Raw genomic sequence first — 24,569 nt, 5'->3', positions numbered from 1 at the left:
GTAAGTGCCACCGTGGTGTGATGATAGGGTACTCCGCCTGCCACACCGTATGCTCTGGGTTCGCACCCCGGGCAAAACAACATCAAAATTTTAGAAATAAGGTATTTTAATTAGAAGAAAATTTTTCTAAGCGGGGTCGCCCCTCGGCAGTGTTTGGCAAGCGCTCCGAGTGTACTTCTGCCATGAAAAGCTCTCAGTGAAAACTCATTTGCCTTGCAGATGCCTTTCGAAGTCTGCATAAAACATGTAGGTCCCGCGCGGCCAATTTGTAGGGAAAATCAAGAGCACGACGCAAATTGGAAGAGAAGCTCGGCCCTAGATCTCTTCGAAAGTTATCGCGCCTTACATTTTTTTTAGAAGTGCGTAGATATGTATATATATGTAGCAAGCATGCGTATTTATGTATTCACATATTTACGTATGTATGTATATGGCAACATAGGTACTTTCGTACAAAGCTGTTGCAACGACTTTTTTTGTTCATTTGACTACTAAAACGGTCAATTACGAATCAACGATTTGTGCGCAGTTGATTCAACATCTTGTTGTTGCGATGGATAAAAATTGACAGAAATTTCGGTTGAATTGACCCGTATTTTTTTTTCAGTGTAGACTTTCGAAGGGATATTAGATACAAAAAACTGTTAGTGTCGTTTTCCCAAACCCAGGTACATTTCAAGCAATAGCATATTTTTAAGGCATGTAGTATTTTCTGGACTGAACTAGGGAACCTTTTTTTTTTAGGTAGACTTGAATTTTTACTTGATTTAAGTATAAATAATAGCATATGCGCATTATTCCTTCATAATATCTGCAAGGCTCGCCGGATATTGTTCAGTTTACAATTGCAGTTTATAACCCGCTATTTACTTAAAAATATAATATGAAAAAAGGTCGCGAGAGTTTGAGTGTACAAATGGTCCAGATATGTTCTGTTTCATCTGCGGTCAATTTATCGTTAAAAGAATGCGACGTGTGTTTTCAAATCCCTTGAAAGTTACATACTATAAGTATTTTGGAATTGAGCCTAAAAACAATGATAATGGACACCGATTAGTGTGTGCGCCACATGTCGAGTCTAATTGATTTTTTCGGAAACCGGAACAAAAAGATGCGTTGTAAAAATTAGGAATTTGCTCCCTTTTAATGCATAGCTGACTAATTTCTGAAACTATATATTTAGGCGACATATGAAATTTATTACACCAATGAAGTGGAGGGAACCAACTTGTCAATCAACGGACTGCTATATTTGTACTACAAAAGTACTTGGGGTTGGAAAGACAAGAAAAGTAACCTATGAGAGCGTATATACATTGTCATTACCAGAACTAAATTCAACGGAAGCTACATTGCCAGAATCAAATTTAACTTTAGTTCTGGCTCCAGTTTCATTGTCAATAGCAGTATCTGATTACGCGGCATCATGTTGTACTGGATTTTAAACGGAAAACGAAAGAAACTCTTTGTCACAAGCACAATTCAATGATTGGATAAGGGATTTGGAATTGTCAAAGGAAAAGGCCGAACTACACGCCTCTCGTATGCAACAATTTAAATTTGTTTCATCCGATGTTAAGGTAACAATTTTTCAAGTACTGTACGAAGTAGGACAGTGTCTGTTACTGCAAAGATATTGTTGGTATATTCAAACAATTTGGTGAACCATATGATTCAAAAGAGTGGCGATTGTTCAGAGACGGCAATAAATTAAGTTTAAAGGCCGTATTATTGCATATTGGCAAGCAAAAGCCATCTATCCCGATCGCGCATGCAGTAAATACGAAGGAAACGTATGAGATAATGCAAAAATTGCTTAAATTAATTAAATACGAAGAACATGATTGGAAAATATGTGCCGATCTTAAAGTCGTTGGAATGATATGTGGTCTACAAAGTGGATACACAAAGTACTGTTGCTTTCTATGCAAATGGGATAGCCGAGCTCGTCAAGACCACTACATCATAAATGATTCGGCAGAACGAATCGAGTTTCAAGTTGGGGTGGATAACATAAAATACTCCCCTCTTATAAAGAAGGAAAAAATAATCCTACCTCCGCTCCACATCAAGCTCGGCCTTATCAAAAACTTTGTCAAGGCTTTGGACAAAGAAGGCGAAGCTTTTCATCATTTGAAGACAATCTTTCCAGATTTCAGAAGCAAAAATAGAAGGAATTTTTGTGGGACCAAAAATAAGGAAAACGATGACCAATAACCATTTCAAAGATCTATTGTCATCAGTGGAGGCAGCAGCGTGGGATTCGTTTGAAAAGGTGGTTACTTCTTTTTTAGGCAGTTAACTTTAAAACCTATCTGCCCGATAAACAAAAAATTTGTATGAAAATTTTTAAATTTACATGAGAATATATAGCCTAAATCTGAATTCATGGTCCAGTTCCGAACAAACAAGAACGAGAAAAATGTAAACAAAAAATTTGTTCTGAATTGAAAGATAAATCCAGCCTAAGAAAATTATATACTAATGTGTCCCTTATGTATTTATCAAATATACTTTTTTATTTTCTTTCAGGAGTAAATATGTCTTTAAAAATTCATTTTCTACACTCCCATTTAAATTTTTTCCCGCAAATTCTTGGCGACGAAAGTGACGAGCATGGCGAAAGGTTTCACCAGAAAATGAAAATGATTGAGAGTCGGTATCAAGGATTCTGGGATGTCGCTATGACGGCTGACTACTTTTGGTTTTTCATAAGAGAAACCGATCCTAATCTAAATAAGCGTCAAAACAAGACACATAACTTTTTCAACTATAAAATAAGATCATAGAGTTAAGACAGAATCATATGTACATATGTTATTATTTGTAGGGTACTAAGTTTTACTATATGGATATATTTATTTGAATGCTTATAAGTTTTGCATTAGTTCATCGATTTTGTTGAATGAAAGCTTTTTGTTTGTTTTTTTGGTAATAAAACAGAGCTTAGAGAGAAAAAAATCTGCAAAAAAAATAAAAAGATCCTTCCTCGCAAAGTACAAATTTTTTTAAATTTTTACGAAAAAAATTGAAAAAGTCCGTAATAATTGTTCGTTATCTTTGAATCTGCAGGCCTAGCAAAAAGTGTTGAATGCACAGTTTATAGCAAATTGTATTACCTTTTGAAAGCTTCATACCGTTTTGGAATTGCTGAATTCGTTGAGATACATATATATGATTAAGTGGACCCATTTTTTTTTTTTTGAAAAAACGGTAATTCGTAAATATCTCAAAAACGTTACCATGGAATTAAAAATAACCTTGATTTTTGGAATCAGGGGGTGATTTTACATAGGAATTTTATAATGGCGTTTCTGGTGCATTTTGGCTGTAAACCAGTGATATTTGACTTCCCTCCAACATTTTATGAATTAGAATTGTTCAAAGACATTATAAATAATATTATTGATTTTTACTGAGCTTCAGTAAAGCTATTGAAGGCCAAAAACGTACTAGATTAGTATTTATGTACAGCAATTGGTTTTCGTAGCGGAATTACCTTGCCAAAGATGCATCGTATCGTTGATTTACCAAAAAAATCAATCGTTTCTGTAAAAACGATTCAGACTTTTAACGTTTATGTAATAAAAGAGATAAAATAATTTAATTTTTAAAAACAAAACAGTCCAATCGTTAATTTTTAAGAGATAAGCAGCATTGTACTTAAAAAGCTACCATTATTAACTTGAAAACTCACTCACTCCATTGTCTACACTTGCAATATATTGTATGACATGCAAAAACATATGAATGCTGCTTCTTCATTTATTCACATAAAAACAATTATGTACTTCATATACATATTTTCCAACCAACCCCTATAACGAAATTCGTCGCAGAACATATGCGAGTATAATACCTATTACGAATACGTGAAACAGTGGCTCTGCTCTGCATGATATCATGTGTGCACAAATTTCCAGGCTAGGTAGACATATTTAATTTTTCAGAAAGGTATTCTTATCATTATATCGCACACTAACTACAAAAGAGTCAATAACTTGAAATTTTTCAAAATCGGTTTTTTTCCATAAACCAATTCATAGTACACATCTCTAACTGCCCTTAAAATTCTTTGTCATTATTTTCTTCTTTAACTGGAAAATTACCTTTATTTGATTGCATCGCTTGCGCTGTATCAACTAATGAGTACTATTTTTAGTTGTCAATGTGCTTAAGAACAAGTGAACTGTTTTTTTTTACGCATAAAGCGTATTATTTTAAATTCTGACTATCTTGTTGCAAAAAAGTTTCAACTTTGTTGTGTATTAGTTAAAATTGTGTCTCTTTATACGTAGAGTAAGTAAATTTTCTTGTATTATTGTGAAATGTGCCTTTTTTGATGAAATATTTTGTCATATATAATTTTCATAAATAGTCATAATTCAAAATTGCTATATATTTTGTCCGTAAACAAATAATTACAACAAAATTTCGTCAATTCATTTTATAATGAAGGTCTCCTTCTTTGTAAAACTGTATTTCAGTATAACATTACAGACTTTTTCACATAAACCGTTTTTCTTCTCCTGAATATTTAAATTTTTTAAGTTGTGACTCTTTTGTAGTTAGTGTGCGATATATTTACTAAACAGCTCGTCAAAACAGAAAGTGATATTTTTTACTACAACGAGAAAACAGCTAGGCCACAGATTCTTGCTTCGCAAAAGTATTTTGTCTATTGCTTTGAAAGCCGGTCGAAGCAGCGATTTGATTGTTTTTCTGTTTTTTATATTGGTAGCTGCAAATGCATATTATTATCAGTATTTCTCATAAAAAGATGCATTTCTTTTTTTATTGCGCTACTGGGAACATGAAATATTCCAAAAGGTGAAGAACTGCATCTGCAAAAAATATATCGTGACGAATATTAGCATCCCCAAGCCGATAGCAGCACTCGTATGTACGTAAACAAATCAATCATGATGTACACATATACATACAAGGCAACGGAGAGATACCATCAGCCGAAGTAGTACTCACATATACAAACGCATATGGCTACAAACTACAAATATACATGTAGATGGCTGGTAACCAAGCATGAAGTTCGTGAAATTGCTAGACCTTAGGAGAAATGGGTGAATGAGGAAACTGAGAGTATAAAAGCAGCGCAGGCTGAGGCGTGACTAATTAGTTGTGAAGTATGTGTTATTGTGAAGTACTACTAAAGTAGTTTAATTCAGACCATTTTGCATTGCTGAATAGCTGTTTTTTTCACATCTATATACGTTTACGCTTAAATTTTATATGGACTGCTAAGCGACAAACTTTGAATACACCTCTGAAATTGCTATGCATAAAATTAGTTTACTAAATTTCAATACGCATTATACTCAGATGTAACTGAAGTATGTGTCTATGTTTCACCCTCTGTACTTATTCTATGTATTCTATGCGCGTCCACTATTTATCACAACTGATTCAGCTATATGTTATACACAGAAATACAACAGAGGGTTGTGTCTCTGCTTTTCGGTACACCCTGTGCTGTAGCTAGTTGTTTAACCACTGCCCCTAGGTGGGTCTCCTAAGCATTATCTAAGCGAGGATAGGCGTTTTTTTTCACGCGCAAACGAACTGTTAAGTATATCAATGAAATATTTAATCGTGCCGCCAACCTGTTGAAAGATACATATATAAAACGACTCAAGAGCGCGTTTATTTTTCAATATTTTAAAATTTTAAGAGAAACCCGTGAAAACCCTTATAAATCCGGCTCCGCGAACATTGCCCATGATGTTAAAAAAATGGACCAAACACCAAACCCTCCGCAGGGGCGGAAACTGTTATTCCTTTTATAATATAATTCCTAGCAAAACTATTAATTTTGGACTTTTAATATATTTGGATCAAGATAAAAATTATTTTCGGATTTTTATTACCTGAGTCCGATAGAACTAGTTAAACTCGTCCCTCCGGACTTTTATTTTTTAAGGCCAAAATAAAAGTCCGGCTTGATAACAAAGAAACGGCTTATTGGCCTTAAAAAATAAAAGTCCGGATTTAACTTTTTAAAAGTCCGAGTTTAACTAGTGCTATCGAACTCAAAAAATAAAAATACAGATTTTACTTTTATATGTGGACTTTTATGGAAAAAGTTCGAATAAAAAGGATGCATGATTCGATATGATATTGCTATAGGGATACCTGGGAACTCAAACACTTTCGCCTGGGACAATTTTTTGACCAGGACTTTTTCGACTCCGAAAAAAAAATATTATTTTCGGTCCCTGCCTAAAAGTCTTTGGTTTTTCTAAACTTCGGCAGAATTTTGCAGAAAGTTGGTGGAATCTATTACACATCGTTTGAATTTTGTTTCGAAAAATGATGGCTACCATACAAAGTATTAATAGCATTTACTTAGATTTTTTTTTCAAATACTTGTGAAAAGCATAATACTTTTGTGAGCGAGGAAATGTGGATTTTTTATATTTTTAGTTGGCGGAAAATAGAAAATATATTTTGAATTTATTATAACTCATATATACTGGCTTTTTTATTGAATAAATAATAATATATAAAATTAATCAAAGGTTTTTATGATCAGCTTCGAGTGCAAAATACTTTGTAGCCACTGTAATTGATACATATCACTAAAACCAAAGGAACTAGAAGAAAGTGCTGACAAACCCCAAATTCCGTATAAAGCATAGTGAGCAAGGCATTCGTGCCCACTGCAGAGGAATAAAAATCAACCGTGACTTATCTTAAATTGGAGTACGAATAAAAATTCAACATTAAAGTATAGTTGTGCCAGAAAACAAATTTTGATTTTAATTTTTTTCCTAAAATTGTCTATCTTTTAAATTTTTCTTTGTATATATTTTATTTAGGTCCTTATTATGAGTATCTTCCGATATTCCATCTTGCTTGCTATCGAACGTCGAAAATGGAAATTTAAATTCGTCTTATGACAGCTTATTGCTGTCGAAATTTTCGTTGTGTATCTAATTTTGAAACGAATTGAAATTTGTTGCCGACGCTGTTAGTTTTTTGTGATAATATCCTACTTTTTTGCTATCTAATAGTTATTTAACCTATTTTTATGGATTTTTTATGGGTTCCAAGGCAACAGCTTGGAAGACTGGTGCAATAACGGAAAAATATCCGCTTAAGGCAAAAGGAAAATGCATAAATGATCAGGCGGAAAAAAGTCCGGGTGCATTCTCGTTCCTAATGGTCAGTTGATGGAGAGTTGTTGCCATTTTCAAAATGATTGGAATAGACTTGGCTCTTGTGCATTGTTGGAGCAGTCCTTCTGCACTGGATAGCAAGCCCATTGGCGCTTCTTTGGACAGTCTGAAGTTTTGAATAAATCTATGAACATAATTCTGCTGCTCGTATATACCGCCACGATCGGATATACACGTTTATACATGTCATAGCACTGTTATTTGTAGTTTGTACTCGCAATTGCGAGACAAAGACCGCCTAGTAGTTCTTGGTGATTTCAATTTATCATCAGTAAATTGGATCAATACCATCGACTCAAATTTCATGACTCCCACTACTCAGCACGAGTTTTTAAATAGCCTGCTAGATACATCTCTTCTCCAAATTAATAATGTTTTAAATTCCAAAAGGAAAATCTTAGACTTAGTTTTTACAGATGACTCTGCGGGTATTACTCTAACCCGAACTCCCCCATTATCCCTTCCTGAAGACCCTCTTCATCCTACGCTTGAGATAGTACTGGATGTTGTTCAACCTGTGATGCTCGATGTTTCTAAGCCCAATTCACGACCCCGGTCGAGATGTTTTTCAAAGACGAATTTTAGTGAGCTCAATAATTTGATTTCTGCCCATCTACTTTTATTTATGGGTGCAAAAACGCAAATTCTGATCACGAAATCGCTGATTTATTTGCTGAATTCTTTAAATCAACCTATTCATCCCAATGTGTCCAGTCTAATCTTTATCCATATTGCTTGGAAAGTTCTAATAATATTTTAAACCCATTTATTGATAAAGATACTGTTCTTAATAAACTTCTTGCATTGAAACCGATATCTTCGCCGGGTCCAGATGGTGTTCCTAGTTGTGTACTTAAGTACTGTGCTGTCAGCTTATCAGAGCCTATCTTTAAATTATTTAAACTGTCTCTGGAATCCGCATCATTCTCATCTATTTGGAAACAATCGTTTATTATACCTTTGCATAAAAATGGTAGTAGATCTAATATTGAGAACTACAGAGGCATAGCTAAGCTCTCAGCTATCCCTAAAACTTTTGAGCAGATAATTACATACCAGCTTCAATACTTGTGTAGCTCTTTAATATCACCTTGTCAACATGGTTTTGTTCATCGGAGATCAACTACTACCAACTTGCTTGAATTTACGTCTTTTGTTATGAATGGTTTTTTAGTTTGCAAACAAACAGATGTAATTTACACCGACTTTAGTAAAGCATTTGACTCTGTTAATCACGAGCTCTTAGTTACCAAACTTGATCTTCTGGGTTTTCCAGCGCCTTTATTAAGTTGGATTTCAAGTTATCTTGAAAATAGGACTCAGCGAGTTTTCTTTAACAACAATCTTTCAAAGTCGTTTGATGTAACTTCTGACGTGCCCCAGGGTAGCCATTTGGGTCCATTACTCTTTAACCTGTTCATTAACGACTTACCAAAGGTTATATTACATTCTAGAGTTTTTATGTATGCAGATGATGTAAAACTTTGTTACACATATCTGCCTTCGAACTTGTTCTGTTTTAATCAGCTTCAGGCCGATCTTGACTCATTTCAAAGCTGGTGTACTGCAAATTTACTTTTTATGAATTACTCTAAATGTAAGCAAATGACTTTTCACCGTGTGAAGCCGGTCCTATCATCTTATACACTTAACGGCGACCCCTTGGAGCGGATATCTATTGTAACTGATCTAGGAGTTATTTTTGATCCGAAATTAAGTTTTACCACACATATTTCAACCGCTATAAACAAAGCAACTGGTGTATTAGGTTTTATCAAACGTTGGGCTAAAGAGTTTGATGACCCTTATTTCACAAAGATCCTTTATACCTCGCTGGTACGTCCTATTCTCGAGTACTGTTCATGTGTCTGGTCTCCGATCTATCAAATCCATGTTGATCGGATTGAGTCGGTCCAGAGACGGTTTCTAATTTTTGCATTACGAGGTCTCAACTGGGAATCAAGTACTCATCTTCCACCATACAGGAATATACTTCTTCTAATTAATTTGCCATCTCTAGAGAATCGTAGAGTATTACTTGGCGTTATGTTCATTCACAAGCTCATCATTGGTGTGATTGACTCCCCTGACCTAATCAGTCAACTAAATTTTGCGGTTCCTGCTAGGGCGTCCAGGCATTTTGTGCCTTTTCATTTACCTCTATGCCGGCAAAATTTTGCTAGAAACAGTCCCCTGCGCCATTGGTGCTCGCGGTACAATGATTTGTATAACTGCATTGGCTTTGAATGTTCGTTTGCTGCTTTACATACTGCTATACTCTTATGTTTAGCCTGATATTTTAATTTTATTTTTTCTTATACAATGCGATGTCAAATGTTTATAACATACAAATTTTCTATGTACCTTTTTTGAATTTTTTAATTTTAAGAATGGCCCTGTATTTTACATATATATCTGTCTATTACAATAATTAGTCGACCGCTTTGTGTTTGCGTCGACTTTAAATAAATAAATAAAATAATTTATAATTGTAACACCTTAACAAGATGTTTAGAAAGCTCCAACTAAGCGGTGAAATTCATTTCAATCGTTTTCTGCTTTTTGCTAGTTCCAGTTCCAGTAAGCTTTTTTTACACTCAATAAATAATTTTGCATTTCTTTTTTTTGTTCGACAGCTGATGGGAATGTGCTACGAAACTACGAAAAGATGCTACTCTCCGTTGAATGAGCGTCATAATACCGAATGTAAATTCGTTCCATCCGCCTTTTCTACCATATTCGAAGATCGAATCTGTCTCATAATAGGGGCCTAATTTTTTTTCTTTATTTTATATCTAGTTTTATTCAGTAAAATAAGATAATCAGCCTAATTCTAAATATTCCTTCGGAATTTATTTTATTCCCGCAAAAAATTCCTCCAACTCTTTTAACCCAGGGAGAATAATTAAAAACAAGTAAGGAAGACTAAGTTCGGGTGTAACCGAACATTACATACTCAGCTGAGACAAAAAAAGGGAAAATAACCAAGTAGGAAAATGAACCTAGGGTAACCCTGGAATGTGTTTGTATGACATGGGTATCAAATGGAAGGTATTAAAGAGTATTTTAAAAGGGAGTGGGCCATAGTTCTATAGGTGGACGCTATTTCGGGATATCGCCATAAAGGTGGACCAGACTCTAGAATGTGTACGATATGGCTATCAAATGAAAGGTGTTAATGAGTATTTTAAAAGGGAGTGGGCCTTAGTTCTATAGGTTAACGCCTTTTCGAGATACAGACCAAAATGTGGACCAGGGTGACCCAGAACCACATCGGTCGGGTACCGCTACTTTATTTATATATGTCATACCACGAACAGTATTTCTGCCATGCTTCCAAGGGCTTTGGATTTCGCCCTGCAGAACTTTTTCATTTTCTTCTATTTAATATGGTAGGTGTCACACCCATTTTACGAAGTTTTTTCCAAAGTTATATTTTGCGTAAAAAAACCAATCCCATCACCATGTTTTCGTAATTTTCGATATCGAAAAAGTGGGCGTGGTCATAGTCGGATTTTGGACATTTTTTATACCAAGATAAAGTGAGTTTAGATAAGTACGTGAACTAAGTTTAGTAAAGATATATCGATTTTTGCTCAAGTTATCGTGTTTATGGCCGAGCGGAAGAACAGACGGTAATTTTTTTTTTAAGTGGGCGTGTTCGTCATCCGATTTTGCAAAATTTTATTTAGCACACATATAGTAATAGGAGTAACGTTCGTGCCGAATTTCATCATGATATGTTCAACGACTGCCAAATCACAGCTTGCAAAACTTTCGAAAAAGTGGGCGTGGTTATAGTCCGATTTCGTTCATTTTAAATAGAGATCTGAGATAGGTGCCCAGGAACCTACATACCAAATTTCATTAAGATGCCTCAAAATTTACTCAAGTTATCGTGTCGTGCCGTTACGGGGTACAGTTATGCAAACAAAGTTAATATACTCTGTGAGCTCTGCCCAGCTGAGTATGATAAATGGAAGGCGCAATAACCTCCGAAGAGATTTTAGGCAGAGCTTCTCTTCCAATTTGCGTCGTTCTCCTATTAATTTTTCCTATAACGAGCGTGACAGTGACATGTTTTATGCCGGGGGCATCTGCAAGGCAGATGAGTTTTCACTGAGAAGATTTTCATGGCAAAACTACATTGGGAGTGGTATGCCAAATCACTGCCGAGGGACGACCCCGATTAGATTTTTTTTCTAATTGAAAACACTTGTTTATAATTTTTTGATGTTACTTTGCTCGGGAGTTGAACCCAGGACCCTCTGTGTGGGATGCGGAGCACGCTACCACCACGCCACGGCGGCCGCCAATACGACAATAATTTGGGAATATGAATTTCGGATGTTCGGAGTCAGCTGTTTTACAAAATGACGTTTTGTTGCACATTTTATGAGAGATTGAGATATAAAACAATACTGGGAATAAAATATAGACAATGCACAGTAGTATTGCATTTCATATGATATTGGACGAAATGAGTAATAAATTGGAGCCACAGCAACATCAACTGAGGAGCGTAAGAAGACTGCGCAATAACACAAATCTGCTCGAGTCGCCTTCTTCCTTTCAGCGAAGTAATTTTCTGGCGGCCCTATCAAGTTCAACTGAAGGTTTAATGTGGCCATATAATAAATCTTTCCCGAGATGGTCGGCCTAGTACTTTAATGGTGCTGTTACCGGAGCGTATCGGATCTGTATCCGGCAAAGGCCATCACATCGATAACGCTACAACAACACAACATGACTGTATTTTAGCACAAATATGCACAAATATGTACAAATACGAGGAGTAACCTTATCGCTACAACAACACAACAACATGACTGTATTTTAGCACAAATATGTACAAATAATTGTTTTTTCGTTAAAAAAAAATGTATCTAGCTTGTGCGTTCCCTTTAATTGAAAAGTGAAATAGTTCCTTAAAAATGGCAGAGAAATCTCCCTTTCAATTGGGCTGAAAGTGTATTTTTATTTGAGGTTATCCATTTTATATTTCTCTTATTTGCTTTATGACATAAGCTTTTTTTCTCTATTTTGTAATACTTTTATCCCCTTATATTTTTCTACTATTTTTATTTAAGTTAATTTAATTTTACTTTTGTTTAACCTTTTTTATTTTGTTGTATTTTTTGCCGTTTTCTTAAACTTATTTTACTTAAGTTTTTTTCCTTATTTAGGTTTTTTCGGCATCTTTTTTGATTTTTTTTTTTTTCATTCTGTTTAACTTAAGATGAATTATATTCTTTTATTTTACGTTTAATATATTCTTTTAATTTTAATATTATAAATTTGTACGATTATCAGTTATTCCATAATTAACCACCGCCTAAAAATGTTTATGTATCGGGTTTGTTTTGGATATGTTGTAAGTAAAAGCAAATCAGTGTGATTTCTTTCGATATATAGCAAATTTTAATTTTTAACTCAAATATTTTCTTCAATGAAAAACTTAAAAAATCCAACAGCAAAATTAGATCGTAAAAAAGTTACGAATATCTTATTGAGACTTATTCAAAATGTATAGGCTGCGAATTTTACCTTTTTCCTCCAGCGGGTTAGGGGGTCAGAATACACCAGCGGTAGGTATGCCTGTCGTAAGAGGTGACTAAAATACCAACTTCAAGGGGTTGTGTACCGAAACCCTTTCAGTTTGCCGCAATACATAGCTTCTCCAAACCCAATTGTCATCCTCACCTATCAGTAGCGAATCCTGTTCCATTAACAGCCGAAGCTCTGGCGATCACGAACTCCTCATGGATCTAGGGGGTGGGAGGACGGTATGACCTAGAAGGTCGCATGTGATCATAACAAATCGTTCCAGAGATGGTCTGGCTTGGTACCGGATCTACATCCGGCAAAGGACCATCAACTCGATAACACTCCCCAAGGCCTTCGGGGAGTGTCCTTATCGCTACAACAACAGCACATCATACGTTTATTTGTGATAGCGAAGTATGGTAAGCATGCGTTCAGTATTACAACACAAAAAGGAGAAGCGACATCTGCGCAGCTGGTTCATATTTACTACAAGCAAGTTTCCAACTTGAAGGAATTCACAGACCACATATCTTTCTTTTATCAGTCCGAGTTGTCAAGCTACATTTTCTCGCGTTCGTTCGACATAGCAATTGAAAAGATGGTTGGTTGCATGTGATGGCACACATTAAAAGCAGGACATACATTACGTATAACAACTTTTTGTGGATGTCTCTGAGGCCATTCTCATGCTCTTCATACATAAGTCTGAATTCTTAAGAGAGGGATTTTTTTCATAGTGCTTACGGGGCGCGGGGCCTTTCAATCAGATGTCGGTTGGGAAGCCCCAATTTCTGGCGTTTCGGCAGAAACTGTTTGTTCAGCATTTTATTTATCTCCTTTGAGGTGAGTATTATCGCCTCACTGCGTAGATGATGTTCTAGAGACAGAATATTCCATGGAATTTCTGAGCGCGGCGTTTAACAGGCACGCAGTTTCCTCCAGTGTTTCTTTAGTCGCGACGACCATATTTGAGGCTCGTAGTGCACAAGCGGCCGACTAATTGGTTTATAGGTGCTTATGTGCTTTTTTTATCTTTGCTTAAGTGCTGCATGATTTTGTTACGGCTTTGTTGGACTTGTTTGTCATATGCCATGCTTTGCATTTACGACAAGCGTGTGATTTAATGAGCTCAAAATGTTTAAGTGATGGTCAATTCTTCGTTATTTTTGTGCTTTTCATATTCTTTTCAATCTAATTATCATGTCAATATAAGCACAATGGAATGATATTGTAATAAGTTCTTCCAAAATAAATTCTGGTAAGAAATCGAGTTTATTTTAAAATTCTCATTTGAGAAATGAAAAGAATAACTTTGAGATGTTCAAATGCCCCCCCCCCCCCCCCCCCCCTTTATAGTAGCATTTTATAAAGATTAACATTGACAGATTCTTATATTTATTACTAAAAAAACATGCCCAAATGCAATTAATAAGCAGCCCAAAATTATATCAGTAATGCAGTCAATGCATTTTTTTTTAATTTACTAGTTCTCATGTTTTTAAAGCGTTGTGAAATATACATATACACATATACATATATTTAAGTGAATGTTATTCAGCCCATGAAGAGATACAAATTATATTAATTTTAACCAGTTCTAATGCAAAGTAAGTAACCAAGTTCTTAGATGATCCTAAAGCGAATACAAAACTTCGAGAGGAGTAAACAACCAGCTCTGCTCCAACAATCAACATTCAACATCTCACCAGCAATTATTCCCCTTAATTGTATAGCATCCCAAATAAAATATATAAGTTAAAAAGTTGTATATAAATATGCTTTCTCAAAGAGCAATCAAAAATTTCCAAGCCAGCATTGCAATCCATAACAAAACTTCCCATAACACATCATTCTTAGATTAAATATGTAAAAAAAAACGAATGAACCTCAACCATGCTTTATTCCCGTTTCACACTATTGAGCGAGTAAAAGCCTAACACCAAGTAAAAACCTGTATATAAATGTTTGTACAACGCTCCTCCATTGCCTAACGAAGCTTAGTATGTTGTGCTAGATAGCAAAAACAGCATAATTTTTGCAGAATGTCACTAACCAGACTTGCGTTGAAGCAAACTGTTAGCTACTCTTGCAAAAGTTGTCTCTCGATTAAGGCAAACTATTACAATGCAACTCATTCGAAACGGTCAATGACATTGGCCGTATGTCAGTGTATTTCTGTGCACGTTTGACTAATACGCATAGAATGGATATCAACATCTACATACTAAAGTTTATATAATAATATGAATTCTTCATATACCAATACGAAATTGAAGACAGTGAAAATATAGTTTTGTTTTATTTTGTTCCTAAGTTAGTTCCAAAATATAATTGGTTGCTAAATTTTTTACAAGTTTCAAATAATTTTTTTTTTTACAAAAACGAGCATTTTATAACGAATTAGGACAGCATTTATTATAAATGCGTAATATGTATAAGTAAGTATACCACAAGGGTAGAAATTGAATTTGTTTTGAAAAAATACGTTACGAGTGTTTGGTTAATTCAAATGTTGCTTTCATTAAACTCTGCAAAGCATTTGGGATACATAAATATGTTCCACTTTGCAGTTTTAGTTTTTCCTTTCAAGTGCAGCGTGTTTTTGTTGTGCTTTTTTAAATGTTTAGAAACTTCAACGCGAGAATAGATCGAAAAATGAACGTACCTGTGGATTATTTGGGCCATTGCCACTGCTATTATTATTATTATTACCACCACCAGCAACATTAGCGCCTAAAAGAGCAGAAATGGAAGATTGTATTAAAAAATAGAAGAAAATAGCCATTCAAAATCAGATTAGTTACCTCTGAAGTCAAATGGGGAAGTATTTGATGCTCGACCAAAATTGTCAAAAGTATTACCTCCAACACCCACACCTACTCCACTTCCACCTCCACCACCAACACTGTTACTCATGTTGGGTTTACCTCCGAATCCTTCTTGTTGATCGAGCAATGAATTTAATTGTTGAGCTTGCATAAATAATGTGTTTTCTTGCTGACGCCGACGCATTTCCTCTTCTTGTCGCATCATTCGTGTTTGCATTTCAGATTGCTGTCGGCGCATATTCTCTTCATCACGTTTGCGCATTTCCTCAGCCTGCTTCTCACGCATTTCCCATTCCATTTTCTTGCGTTCATTATCAGATTCGCGTTTGCGCAACTCTATTTGTACAAAAAAAAAAAGTAAATTATAAAAAAAAAAAAAAATATTAATATAAACCAGCATTAATTTTACAAACGCAGTATTTAGAATTTTTGATGCCTTGCCAATTTATTGGTAAAGCGCACTTACCTTGCCTGAGCAGCTCAGTTTCGTGCTCATAACGTGCATATTCCATTTGAGCTTCTAATTTCTCCTCTTCCATTCTGAGTTCACGTTTCAATGCATCTTGCTTTGTTTTAAACAATTCATGTAATTGCTTCCACCTGGTGCCATACTCATGCTCGAAGGATCCTAATTCTGCAATTCTTGGACCAATACCACGTTCATGGTGAAATTCTGGAGTCTTTTTGTTTATAGACTTCTCTGGCAAACCATCGTCATCTTCATTAACTTCAAACGGTTCTACCACACACGGACGCAATGATGCCGTCAAAAAGAAACACTTTTCAGTGCAAAAACGTAAACACATATTTGCCGAAGACTTTTTTGTAAACTCAACTACGCCCTCGCCGGTTGATTTTCCACGATCATCAACGATAACGTATGCTCGTTCGACGGGCCCAAAAATTTCAAAAGATTTATAGAGTAGTTCATTAGACACGTATGGAGTAAGATTCTTAACACGAAGTATCGTGGCATTTGGCGCGAAACGTACACGCAATTGTCGGCCTTTACGATTGGTGCCATCCAATTCACGCTTAGCACGTTGTGCATTATTAAGATAGTCAACTTTTAGGAATGTAAAATTCTTCTCGGCATTACAAAATATTTCACCGATTTCACCGTATGGCTTAAACATTTCCCGCAACTCATTTTCTGTAATATCATTAGTGAGATTACCAACATATAAACGACAGCGTCCGGAAAATTTAGGTTCCTCTGTAGCTTCTACCGGCGGCAACTCATGAGTTGGTCCACCTATAGCTCGTAAACGTTGTCCAATAAAGAATTCATCGCCTCTGCTGTAGGGGCCACCGCCTTGATTACCCCCTCCTGGACCACCGCGTCCACCACGACCGCGATCCCTATTTTGACCCCCTTGATTACCTCCAGGACCTCTGTTGTCCATATTTCCACCGGGACCACCCCCACCCTGATGACCACCACCTTGGAAGCCACCACCACCACCACGATTGCGATTATGTTGTTGATTCATGTTCATGTTCATGTTCATATTCATATTTTGATTTTGATTAGGATGTTGCTGATTAGGATGTTGCTGATTTGGGTGTTGGTTGCGTTGTTGGTTTTGTGGATTTTGATTGCGCTGTTGATTTTGTTGTTGAAACTGCTGTTGTTGATTTTGTGGTTGTTGCTGCTGCTCCTGAGCCGGCTGGTGCGGTTGCTCTGGCACATCCTTTTTGGCAACTGGTTCAACTGAATCGCCAACAGGCTTTGTAACAGCGTCTGGTTGAGTTTGTGGTTTTTGTGAATTAGGTTGATTCGGCTGATTTGCTTGATTCGGCTGGTTTGCTTGATTTGGTTGATTCGACTGATTGGGCTGATTTGGTTTGTTTTGATTCTGCTACAAAAAGTAATTTTTCATTAAATTCCCTCTTTGGGAAAAAAATCTTAGATTAGAACTAAAAACTAAAATACTTATTAGACTGGATCAAAAAAATGCATTCCGACAGCATATTCAATGGATCTAAGTGATTGTAATAATGAATTGTATTTAGTAGTTTAGTTTTAGGTCGAAACAGCCGTAATAATAAATAAATAAATAAATTGCAAGTTTTCTTCTAACATTGACAGGAGTATAAATAGCAGACATTCGTAAGTTTCTTAAGATATTGTATACTTTATTAACCACCAAGTTCACATGATCATCACAGGTCAGCGCTGTGTTAATAACAAAATCACACTGTGACGTATGGTAAACTGCTGAGTCCACTTCATACTTCTTATCATATTGCAGACACTTATCTTCGTAGGACTCGTGAAATTAAAGACGTGGGTATTTACTTTGACTCAAAAGTTTAATTTTGATACTCACGTAAGCTTCACAATTTCTAATGCGCTTTGAATGCTTCCATATGTGAGACGCCATTCGGCAAATTTCTCTGACCCCTACACACTTAAAATTTACTGCGCGTTGCTTCTAAAAAGATTATGCTTAAATACTCCGCTTTGAATTTTTTTTCGTTGGGCTGAGTAGATTTGTTTATAATTCACAAGCGCCTATAAGCAGGGCCTATCGCAGATCAATATTGTTCCTCAAATGTTTTGGATATTGATTTCTCGGACTCACTCAAAATATGCTTTTCAACTTCAAGTAAAAAAACTAGTTAATCTGTAATAATATATATGCTATTGTATTCCATAGTTTAATTTAAGCTGCTTTCTGCAATATAGCCAGAAGTGTCTGTACTAAACGTTTTGTGTTACTCGCCTAAATAAATAATGCATCTCTAAACGAAAACTAGGTTAAGGCCGCGACACAAAGTGTCTTGCAAAGTGCACCAACACCCTTAAGACTTGGTTTCCTGGAAAGCGGTGCCGCTATATAGCGGCCGTTACATAGCGGTAGAGTACGTTGTCAAAAATATTGCAATGTAAAAGTAATTATGTGGAAACTAAGAAGACGGTGAAGTTCACCGTAACGTAATATAGCGGCCGGGCATAAAACAACCCTGCCGTCATGACGGTAGAAACTCATTCATCACCGTTTTTTCCCACAGCTATTGTCAAAGCGGTGAATATTTTGTCAAATATTTAAAATTATTTATAAAATAAACAACATTTTTGAATTGAAATTTTTTTCTTGTGAGTTTATTAAAAGAAAAATTATAAAACTAAAAAAAACATGCGAAAATGTAAAATAAACTTTTGCAATTCGTTTGCCGTAACAGTTCTTAGTTTCCAACACAGCGTTGCCGCTAGAAACGGTGAGTATATCGGCAGCTCTTTAGCGGTCGTAACATAGCGGTACCGCTTTTGGAGGACACCAAGCCTTTAGCCAAAGCAAATGTCATTCATCTTCTTACGATTTGCTTGCAACATAATTTGGGAGTTGGCTACTTTTCTATATCAGATGGCGTAGGTGTCGCTCAATCAACCGTTCTCCATAAAAATACTTGCAATCTACTCACGATACATAAGCTGGCGTTGAACTCATCTATATGAAAAACTGCTTATGTGACGGAGCAATTAGAATTCGAATAGGATCGATTGGAGAAACACTAGATGTGCGATGTTTTCACAGTTAGCGAGTATTTGTACGACATGACCACTCATTACACACAAAAAAATAAAAATCGGGAAAAGTTGTGCAAAAAAAATAACTAAATAAAAAAAATAAAAATATTAATTAAATATTAATGTTTGTTGGGTTAATATATACAATGTCCCACTCTTACAAAAGAGAAAAGCAGAATACCAACCCAGCAAAGGTATTTACCGATTCTATGAGCCTTATGCTGGATGAAACAGATTCGTAGACAGGCACCGAATATCGTCATAGTGCTGAAGAAAATATTTCCTTATCCCTCTTGGAAGCTGGAAGCAGCACCTCTTCTTCTTTACTTTTTATTGTTGCCAATTTTCATATTTTTTATGCAAAATATAAATATATACATACATATGTGAGGACAATGTCCAGTAGGAATTAATTAAGGTAATTCTGCAGTTTATGGTACCCACCGAAATTTGAGCCTTTTTTTCGAGTGAGGTATCAAAAGACGTGTATTCACGTCTAGATTAAGAATCCGAAAGCGGAAGTTAACTTTTTTTAACCGTTTAAAAATTATCCGCGAAAAACAGGTACGTGTGATACATATTGTTCAAGCACGTTTACAATCTTTTAAGCGCACACATCACTTTACTTATTATATTTAGTATATTAACATAATCTAACTTGCACGAATTAACGAAAAAGTGAAGGCGAACACTTTTCCCGTTTTTCGCGGATAAATTTTAAACGGGTATAAAAAATTTAACTTCCGCTTTCGGATTCCTATCCTAGACGTGAACACGCGTCTTTTGATACCTCACTCGAAAATTTTGGACCAAATTTCGGTGGGTACCATAAACTGCACTACTACCTTAATTAATAACAAATAAATATATAATGGAATTTAATTTACAAAGTATATTTAAAAAAATTGGAACTGCTGTTTTTCTTTTCGCTGTTGTAAGAGCAAATCAAGCTTTATAAGGAATCGGTTCAGAGCATCGAAAAAACGCAACGCGTTTTTGTAAAATTTCGAGACGGGTAATATGGTATGTGCTAAAAATAAAACAAGCATACCCCAACTTAGAACGAACCAGCGGCTTCTTCAAACATCTGTCATCCACGAACTTGAACACTGTTCCTACTTTAAAATAATTTCCTACCCAAAAAATTTAACTCTTATTGTCTGCGTTTCGAGATTTAATTTTGTATGACAAAGCTTGCAAGATTTAACGTTAAATCCTTTCAGATGTTTAAATCTCAAATAAAGCTCTAAGTGGGAACATAGTATAAAATTATAAAATTTGTTTCCAAAATCAACAAAACGTAGCTCAGTAAAAAAAGGTGCAAAAACCTAGATTTAAAAACAGAATAATAAATGTAGTTAAAAAAAAAAGAAATATGGGACCACTGTCTTCAATAATTGCCGCTAGCCTAGAGAGTTACAAACAAGCATACATACAAGTGAAGCTACTATAAACGTGTTAAAAAAGACAGTTTCCGAGCCTCAAAAAACTTGGTGGCCGTCCGCTTTCAACAAAAATATTTGTGTGTAAACAGCGACTATAGAAACATTCGAAAAACTACCCAAAGAAAATGGTTGACTGTTCAAAAAATAAATTTGCATTTTAATTCCTTTTGAGTGGACACCACTTTTGGATGGGGCAAAGCACTGTTACAACATGGAACATTTAATTGACACTCAATTTACAATCTAATCGGCTTGAGTAGAATGTGTTGTCGCGCTACAAAAAAGAACGTGAGTTTCCGGCTTCGACTTAGCAAAAGGGAAACAAAATATGTATAAGTAACTGATGAATCCGTAGCATTGTTTTAAAATGAGGGTGAAGTTCACACAGAAAACTTTAATTAAAATGATAGTACAACGCATGACCAAATTGAAAGGGATTCAAGGGGTTGTTGTAGCGCAACATATAGCTTCTCCAACCCAATTTTCAACCTCACCTTCGAGCGGCGAATCCCGTTTCACTAACAGACGAGGCTCTGGCGACCTCAAGCTCCTCATGGAACTTGGGGTTGGGGAGGGAGGGATGGCCTGAAGGTTCAATGTGGCCATATAAATCGTTCCCGAGATGGTCGGGCCACATCGATAACACTCCCCAAAGCCTTCGGGGAGTAACCTAATCGCTACAACAACAACAACAACCAAATTGAAATTTTTCTATTCAGATGCAAGAAAGCAAAGTTCGATAGACCGCAGCATAAACTGAAGTTGGATATAGATTAGAGAAAGAGTACAACAACATTATAGACGAGCAGTACCTCGCCTAAATTATTTGGCACGACCACTCAAGCTATACCGTCGGCTTAGAATGTAATCCTACTAACATAGAACAAATTTTGAAGGAAAGAAATACTATTTGAACTTTTCCTTGAAGCCATAAAAAGTAAATTGAGCACAAAGTTTTTTTGCACAAATTAGACCTATCAGGTTTTTGGTCTTAACGGACGTTCCATATTTTAAATAGGTTTCATACTGTGTAATGAGTAAACGCCTTGGTGTTAAATTAAAAATTAACCCAACGAAGAAACGACAGGCGCGCCTTGTTGGACGGCTAGGGATTAAGTAAAGGGCATTGGGCGTTTTCAGCCAAACGAATTCCTGATAAAAGTCTAGAACAAGGGTCGACTGCTCATACACGGTCAAAAATGGTAGGAAAGTATTAAATACACATTTTTGTCCCAGTATCAATAATCCAAAGCATAATTTGTTTCACACACATACTTACACAAAACACACGAGATTTGTTTTTGATCCCAAACCGGTATTGAACCAACACAGGGTCATTTTACCAAGCGCGGCCGATATCCGCTAATGCAGAAGGGTATTCTGCGCAAACACTATACACAAAAAAAAAGTATCACTATCATTTTAATACACGATGTGCAAAAAAGAAACTATAAACGGTATCATTTTCGTGGTATCAATGCAACGATAAATATTATAAAAAGTATAATTAAAAGTATCAATTTTGTATCTTGACTATTGATTTGCCCATGGAAAATATTTTGTTTCGCCCTTAAAATGTATCAAAATGATAACTGTATAAATTTCCTAGTTCCCGATTCCGAACAGCATCTGCTGGAAAATGAATTGAAGCTGATAATGTTTCTATGGCAGAAATGCATTTGCCAGTGTTTGCCTACCCTTCTCCGTCAAATCAATCTTCAGCATTCTAAGGCGGCTTCCGCAAACTTGTTGCTCTGTCTTGAGAAAGGCGGAGTGGATATTGTCCTTGTCCAGGAGCCGTGGCTGAGTAGTAACGGCGGAAAAATTTCTGGATTAAGGACGGGAAAATTCAACACCTTGGTGCATGGGGAGGCAGGTATGCCTAGATCCTGTGTGCTTATTAAAAAGGAATTTAAAGATTTTATTCTCTCTAATTTCAGCAATGCTGACGTAACCACGGTCTGCCTCGAGCGAGGCAGTAACGAATTGTGGGTGGTCTCAGCGTATATGCCCCATGGGGACGTAACGGGACCACCGCCTGTGATACTGGGCGAAATCACCGCTGAAGCAAGGCGGAGAGGTGTTGGCGTAATCATAGGTGCCGATGCTAATGCACACCATAGCATATGGGGGAGCTCGGATACGAACACCAGAGGTGAGTCTTTATTTACTTTTATTGTAGATGAGGGACTTAGTATATGTAATAGGGGGAATGACCCGACTTTTATTACTGCGGTAAGGGAGGAGGTCCTGGACCTCACCCTGGTTAGCAGAGAACTGGAAGATCGGATATCTGGATGGAGGGTTCTCAAGGAGCACTCTTTCTCTGATCACCGATATATTCAGTTCTCGGTGAATGAAGAACGTCCCGGTAAAATATCTTTTAGGAACCCTAAAAGTACCAACTGGGACTTGTATTGTAGGAAGTTGGGAGAGCTATTGCCTGAGGCGCCTATCGTTGGTTCGGACCTGTCCGAATCTGAAATAGACGGTCTGGTGGAAAACTTCACCTTGGCAAGCAATAGCGCCTTTCAACAGTCCTACCCACTGAAAACTTACAGGGGGAAGGGCAAGCCGCCCTGGTGGTCTGATTCCCTTGACGACCTAAGAGCGTCCAGTAGGCGGCTCTTTAATAGAGCCAGGAGGAGTAAACTACCCTCGGACTGGGAGCTCTATAAGGTGAGTCTGGGGATTTATAAATATGAAATAAGGTTAGCCAAGCGAGATTCATGGCGAAGCTTCTGCGAAAACGTAGAGGTCTGCAATGAATCCGCGAGGCTTAGAAAAATACTCTCTAGGAATCCCGCCCCTCGGGGGTATCTGAGAGATGATGGTGGGGACTGGTCGATGAGTAGCGAGGAGTCCCTGAGACTTTTACTGGACAATCATTTTCCCGATGTCCCAGTTGCGCAGGGATCTTCGCTTGCGTGGTCGGCGGTTGCTGGCCATGCAGAAATGCCTGCCATCCCACTACGGGAAAGTCAAATATCCTGGGCTATAAATTCGTTCAAGCCCTATAAGTCCCCCGGTCCGGATGGCATCATTCCTGCGCAACTTCAAAGGTCTTTAGGGATTTCCTGCCGCTGGTTGGCCATCATCTACACTAACTGCCTCAGGCTTAACTATATCCCTAAGTCGTGGCACACGGTTAGGGTCATCTTCATTCCGAAGGCCGGCAGGGGCTCTCATGTGTCACCTAAGGATTTCAGGCCAATCAGTCTCTCGTCGTTTCTTCTTAAGACGTTTGAGCGGCTGATTGACCTGTACCTACGAGAAAGGATACCTGGGGGGTTACTGTCGGCTTCACAGCATGCGAACTGCAAAGGCAGATCGACGGAAACGGCTCTCCATTCGATTGTAAAGCAAATAGAGGGGTCTCTAGAACATAGAGTATGCTCTGGGTGCCTTTCTAGACATCGAGGGGGCTTTTAACAATGTTCTACCGGGGGCAATCGAAAGAGCTCTGGTGGGTTTAGGAGTCGAAGCGACTCTGGTTGAATTTATTAGCAAACTTCTATGCGGCAGAATTGTCGCAGCGGAGTGGGGTGGAGCCATAATAAGGAGGAAGGTGTGCAGGGGCACGCCACAGGGAGGTGTCCTATCTCCTCTGCTCTGGGTTGTGGTAGTCAACGAGCTTCTTGTGGAGCTGGAAGCCAATGGCTGTCGGGTGGTTGCCTATGCAGATGACCTCGCTATCCTAGTCAGGGGCAAATTTCTGGGCACCCTGCGCGATGTTCTGCAGGGATACCTGGATACTGTGGCTAGGTGGGCTGAATCATGTGGAGTGGCGGTCAACCCGGGAAAAACAGAATTGGTTCTTTTTACAAGGAGATATAAGTTACCCGACTTCAGAACTCCTTCGATTGGAGGGGTACCGTTGGTACTTACTGACAGGGTTAAATATTTGGGAATTGTTCTGGACAAGAAGCTGTCCTGGAGGCCCAATGTGGAAGATAGGGCCAGGAAGGCCGCGGTTGCCTTGTACTGCTGCAGGGGGGCTATCGGAAAGAGATGGGGG

General features: G+C 37.1%; 1 protein-coding gene across 10 annotated transcripts in view; it reads right to left on the bottom strand.

Annotated features, from left to right (window-relative positions):
* LOC137250388 (protein no-on-transient A-like) overlaps positions 1–24,569 on the bottom strand; it is a 95,069-nt gene that overhangs the window by 51,790 nt on the left and 18,710 nt on the right. For 7 of the 10 annotated variants that reach the window (XM_067783071.1, XM_067783072.1, XM_067783073.1 and 4 more), the window contains exons 2-4: positions 16,038–17,433; positions 15,548–15,907; positions 15,409–15,476 (exon numbers count right to left, since the gene is read on the bottom strand). In XM_067783071.1, coding sequence (XP_067639172.1) covers positions 15,409–15,476; positions 15,548–15,907; positions 16,038–17,433 — 1,824 coding nt within the window. The remainder of the gene's footprint in view (positions 1–15,408; positions 15,477–15,547; positions 15,908–16,037; positions 17,434–24,569) is intronic. The other 3 variants (XM_067783078.1, XM_067783080.1, XM_067783077.1) reach the window with 2 other exon arrangements.

This window comes from Eurosta solidaginis, chromosome 4, assembly GCF_040869045.1.
Source record: "Eurosta solidaginis isolate ZX-2024a chromosome 4, ASM4086904v1, whole genome shotgun sequence".
Classification (NCBI taxonomy): domain Eukaryota; kingdom Metazoa; phylum Arthropoda; class Insecta; order Diptera; family Tephritidae; genus Eurosta; species Eurosta solidaginis.
Note: the sequence above shows the minus strand (reverse complement) of the source record. Positions and strands in the feature narration are given on the sequence as shown.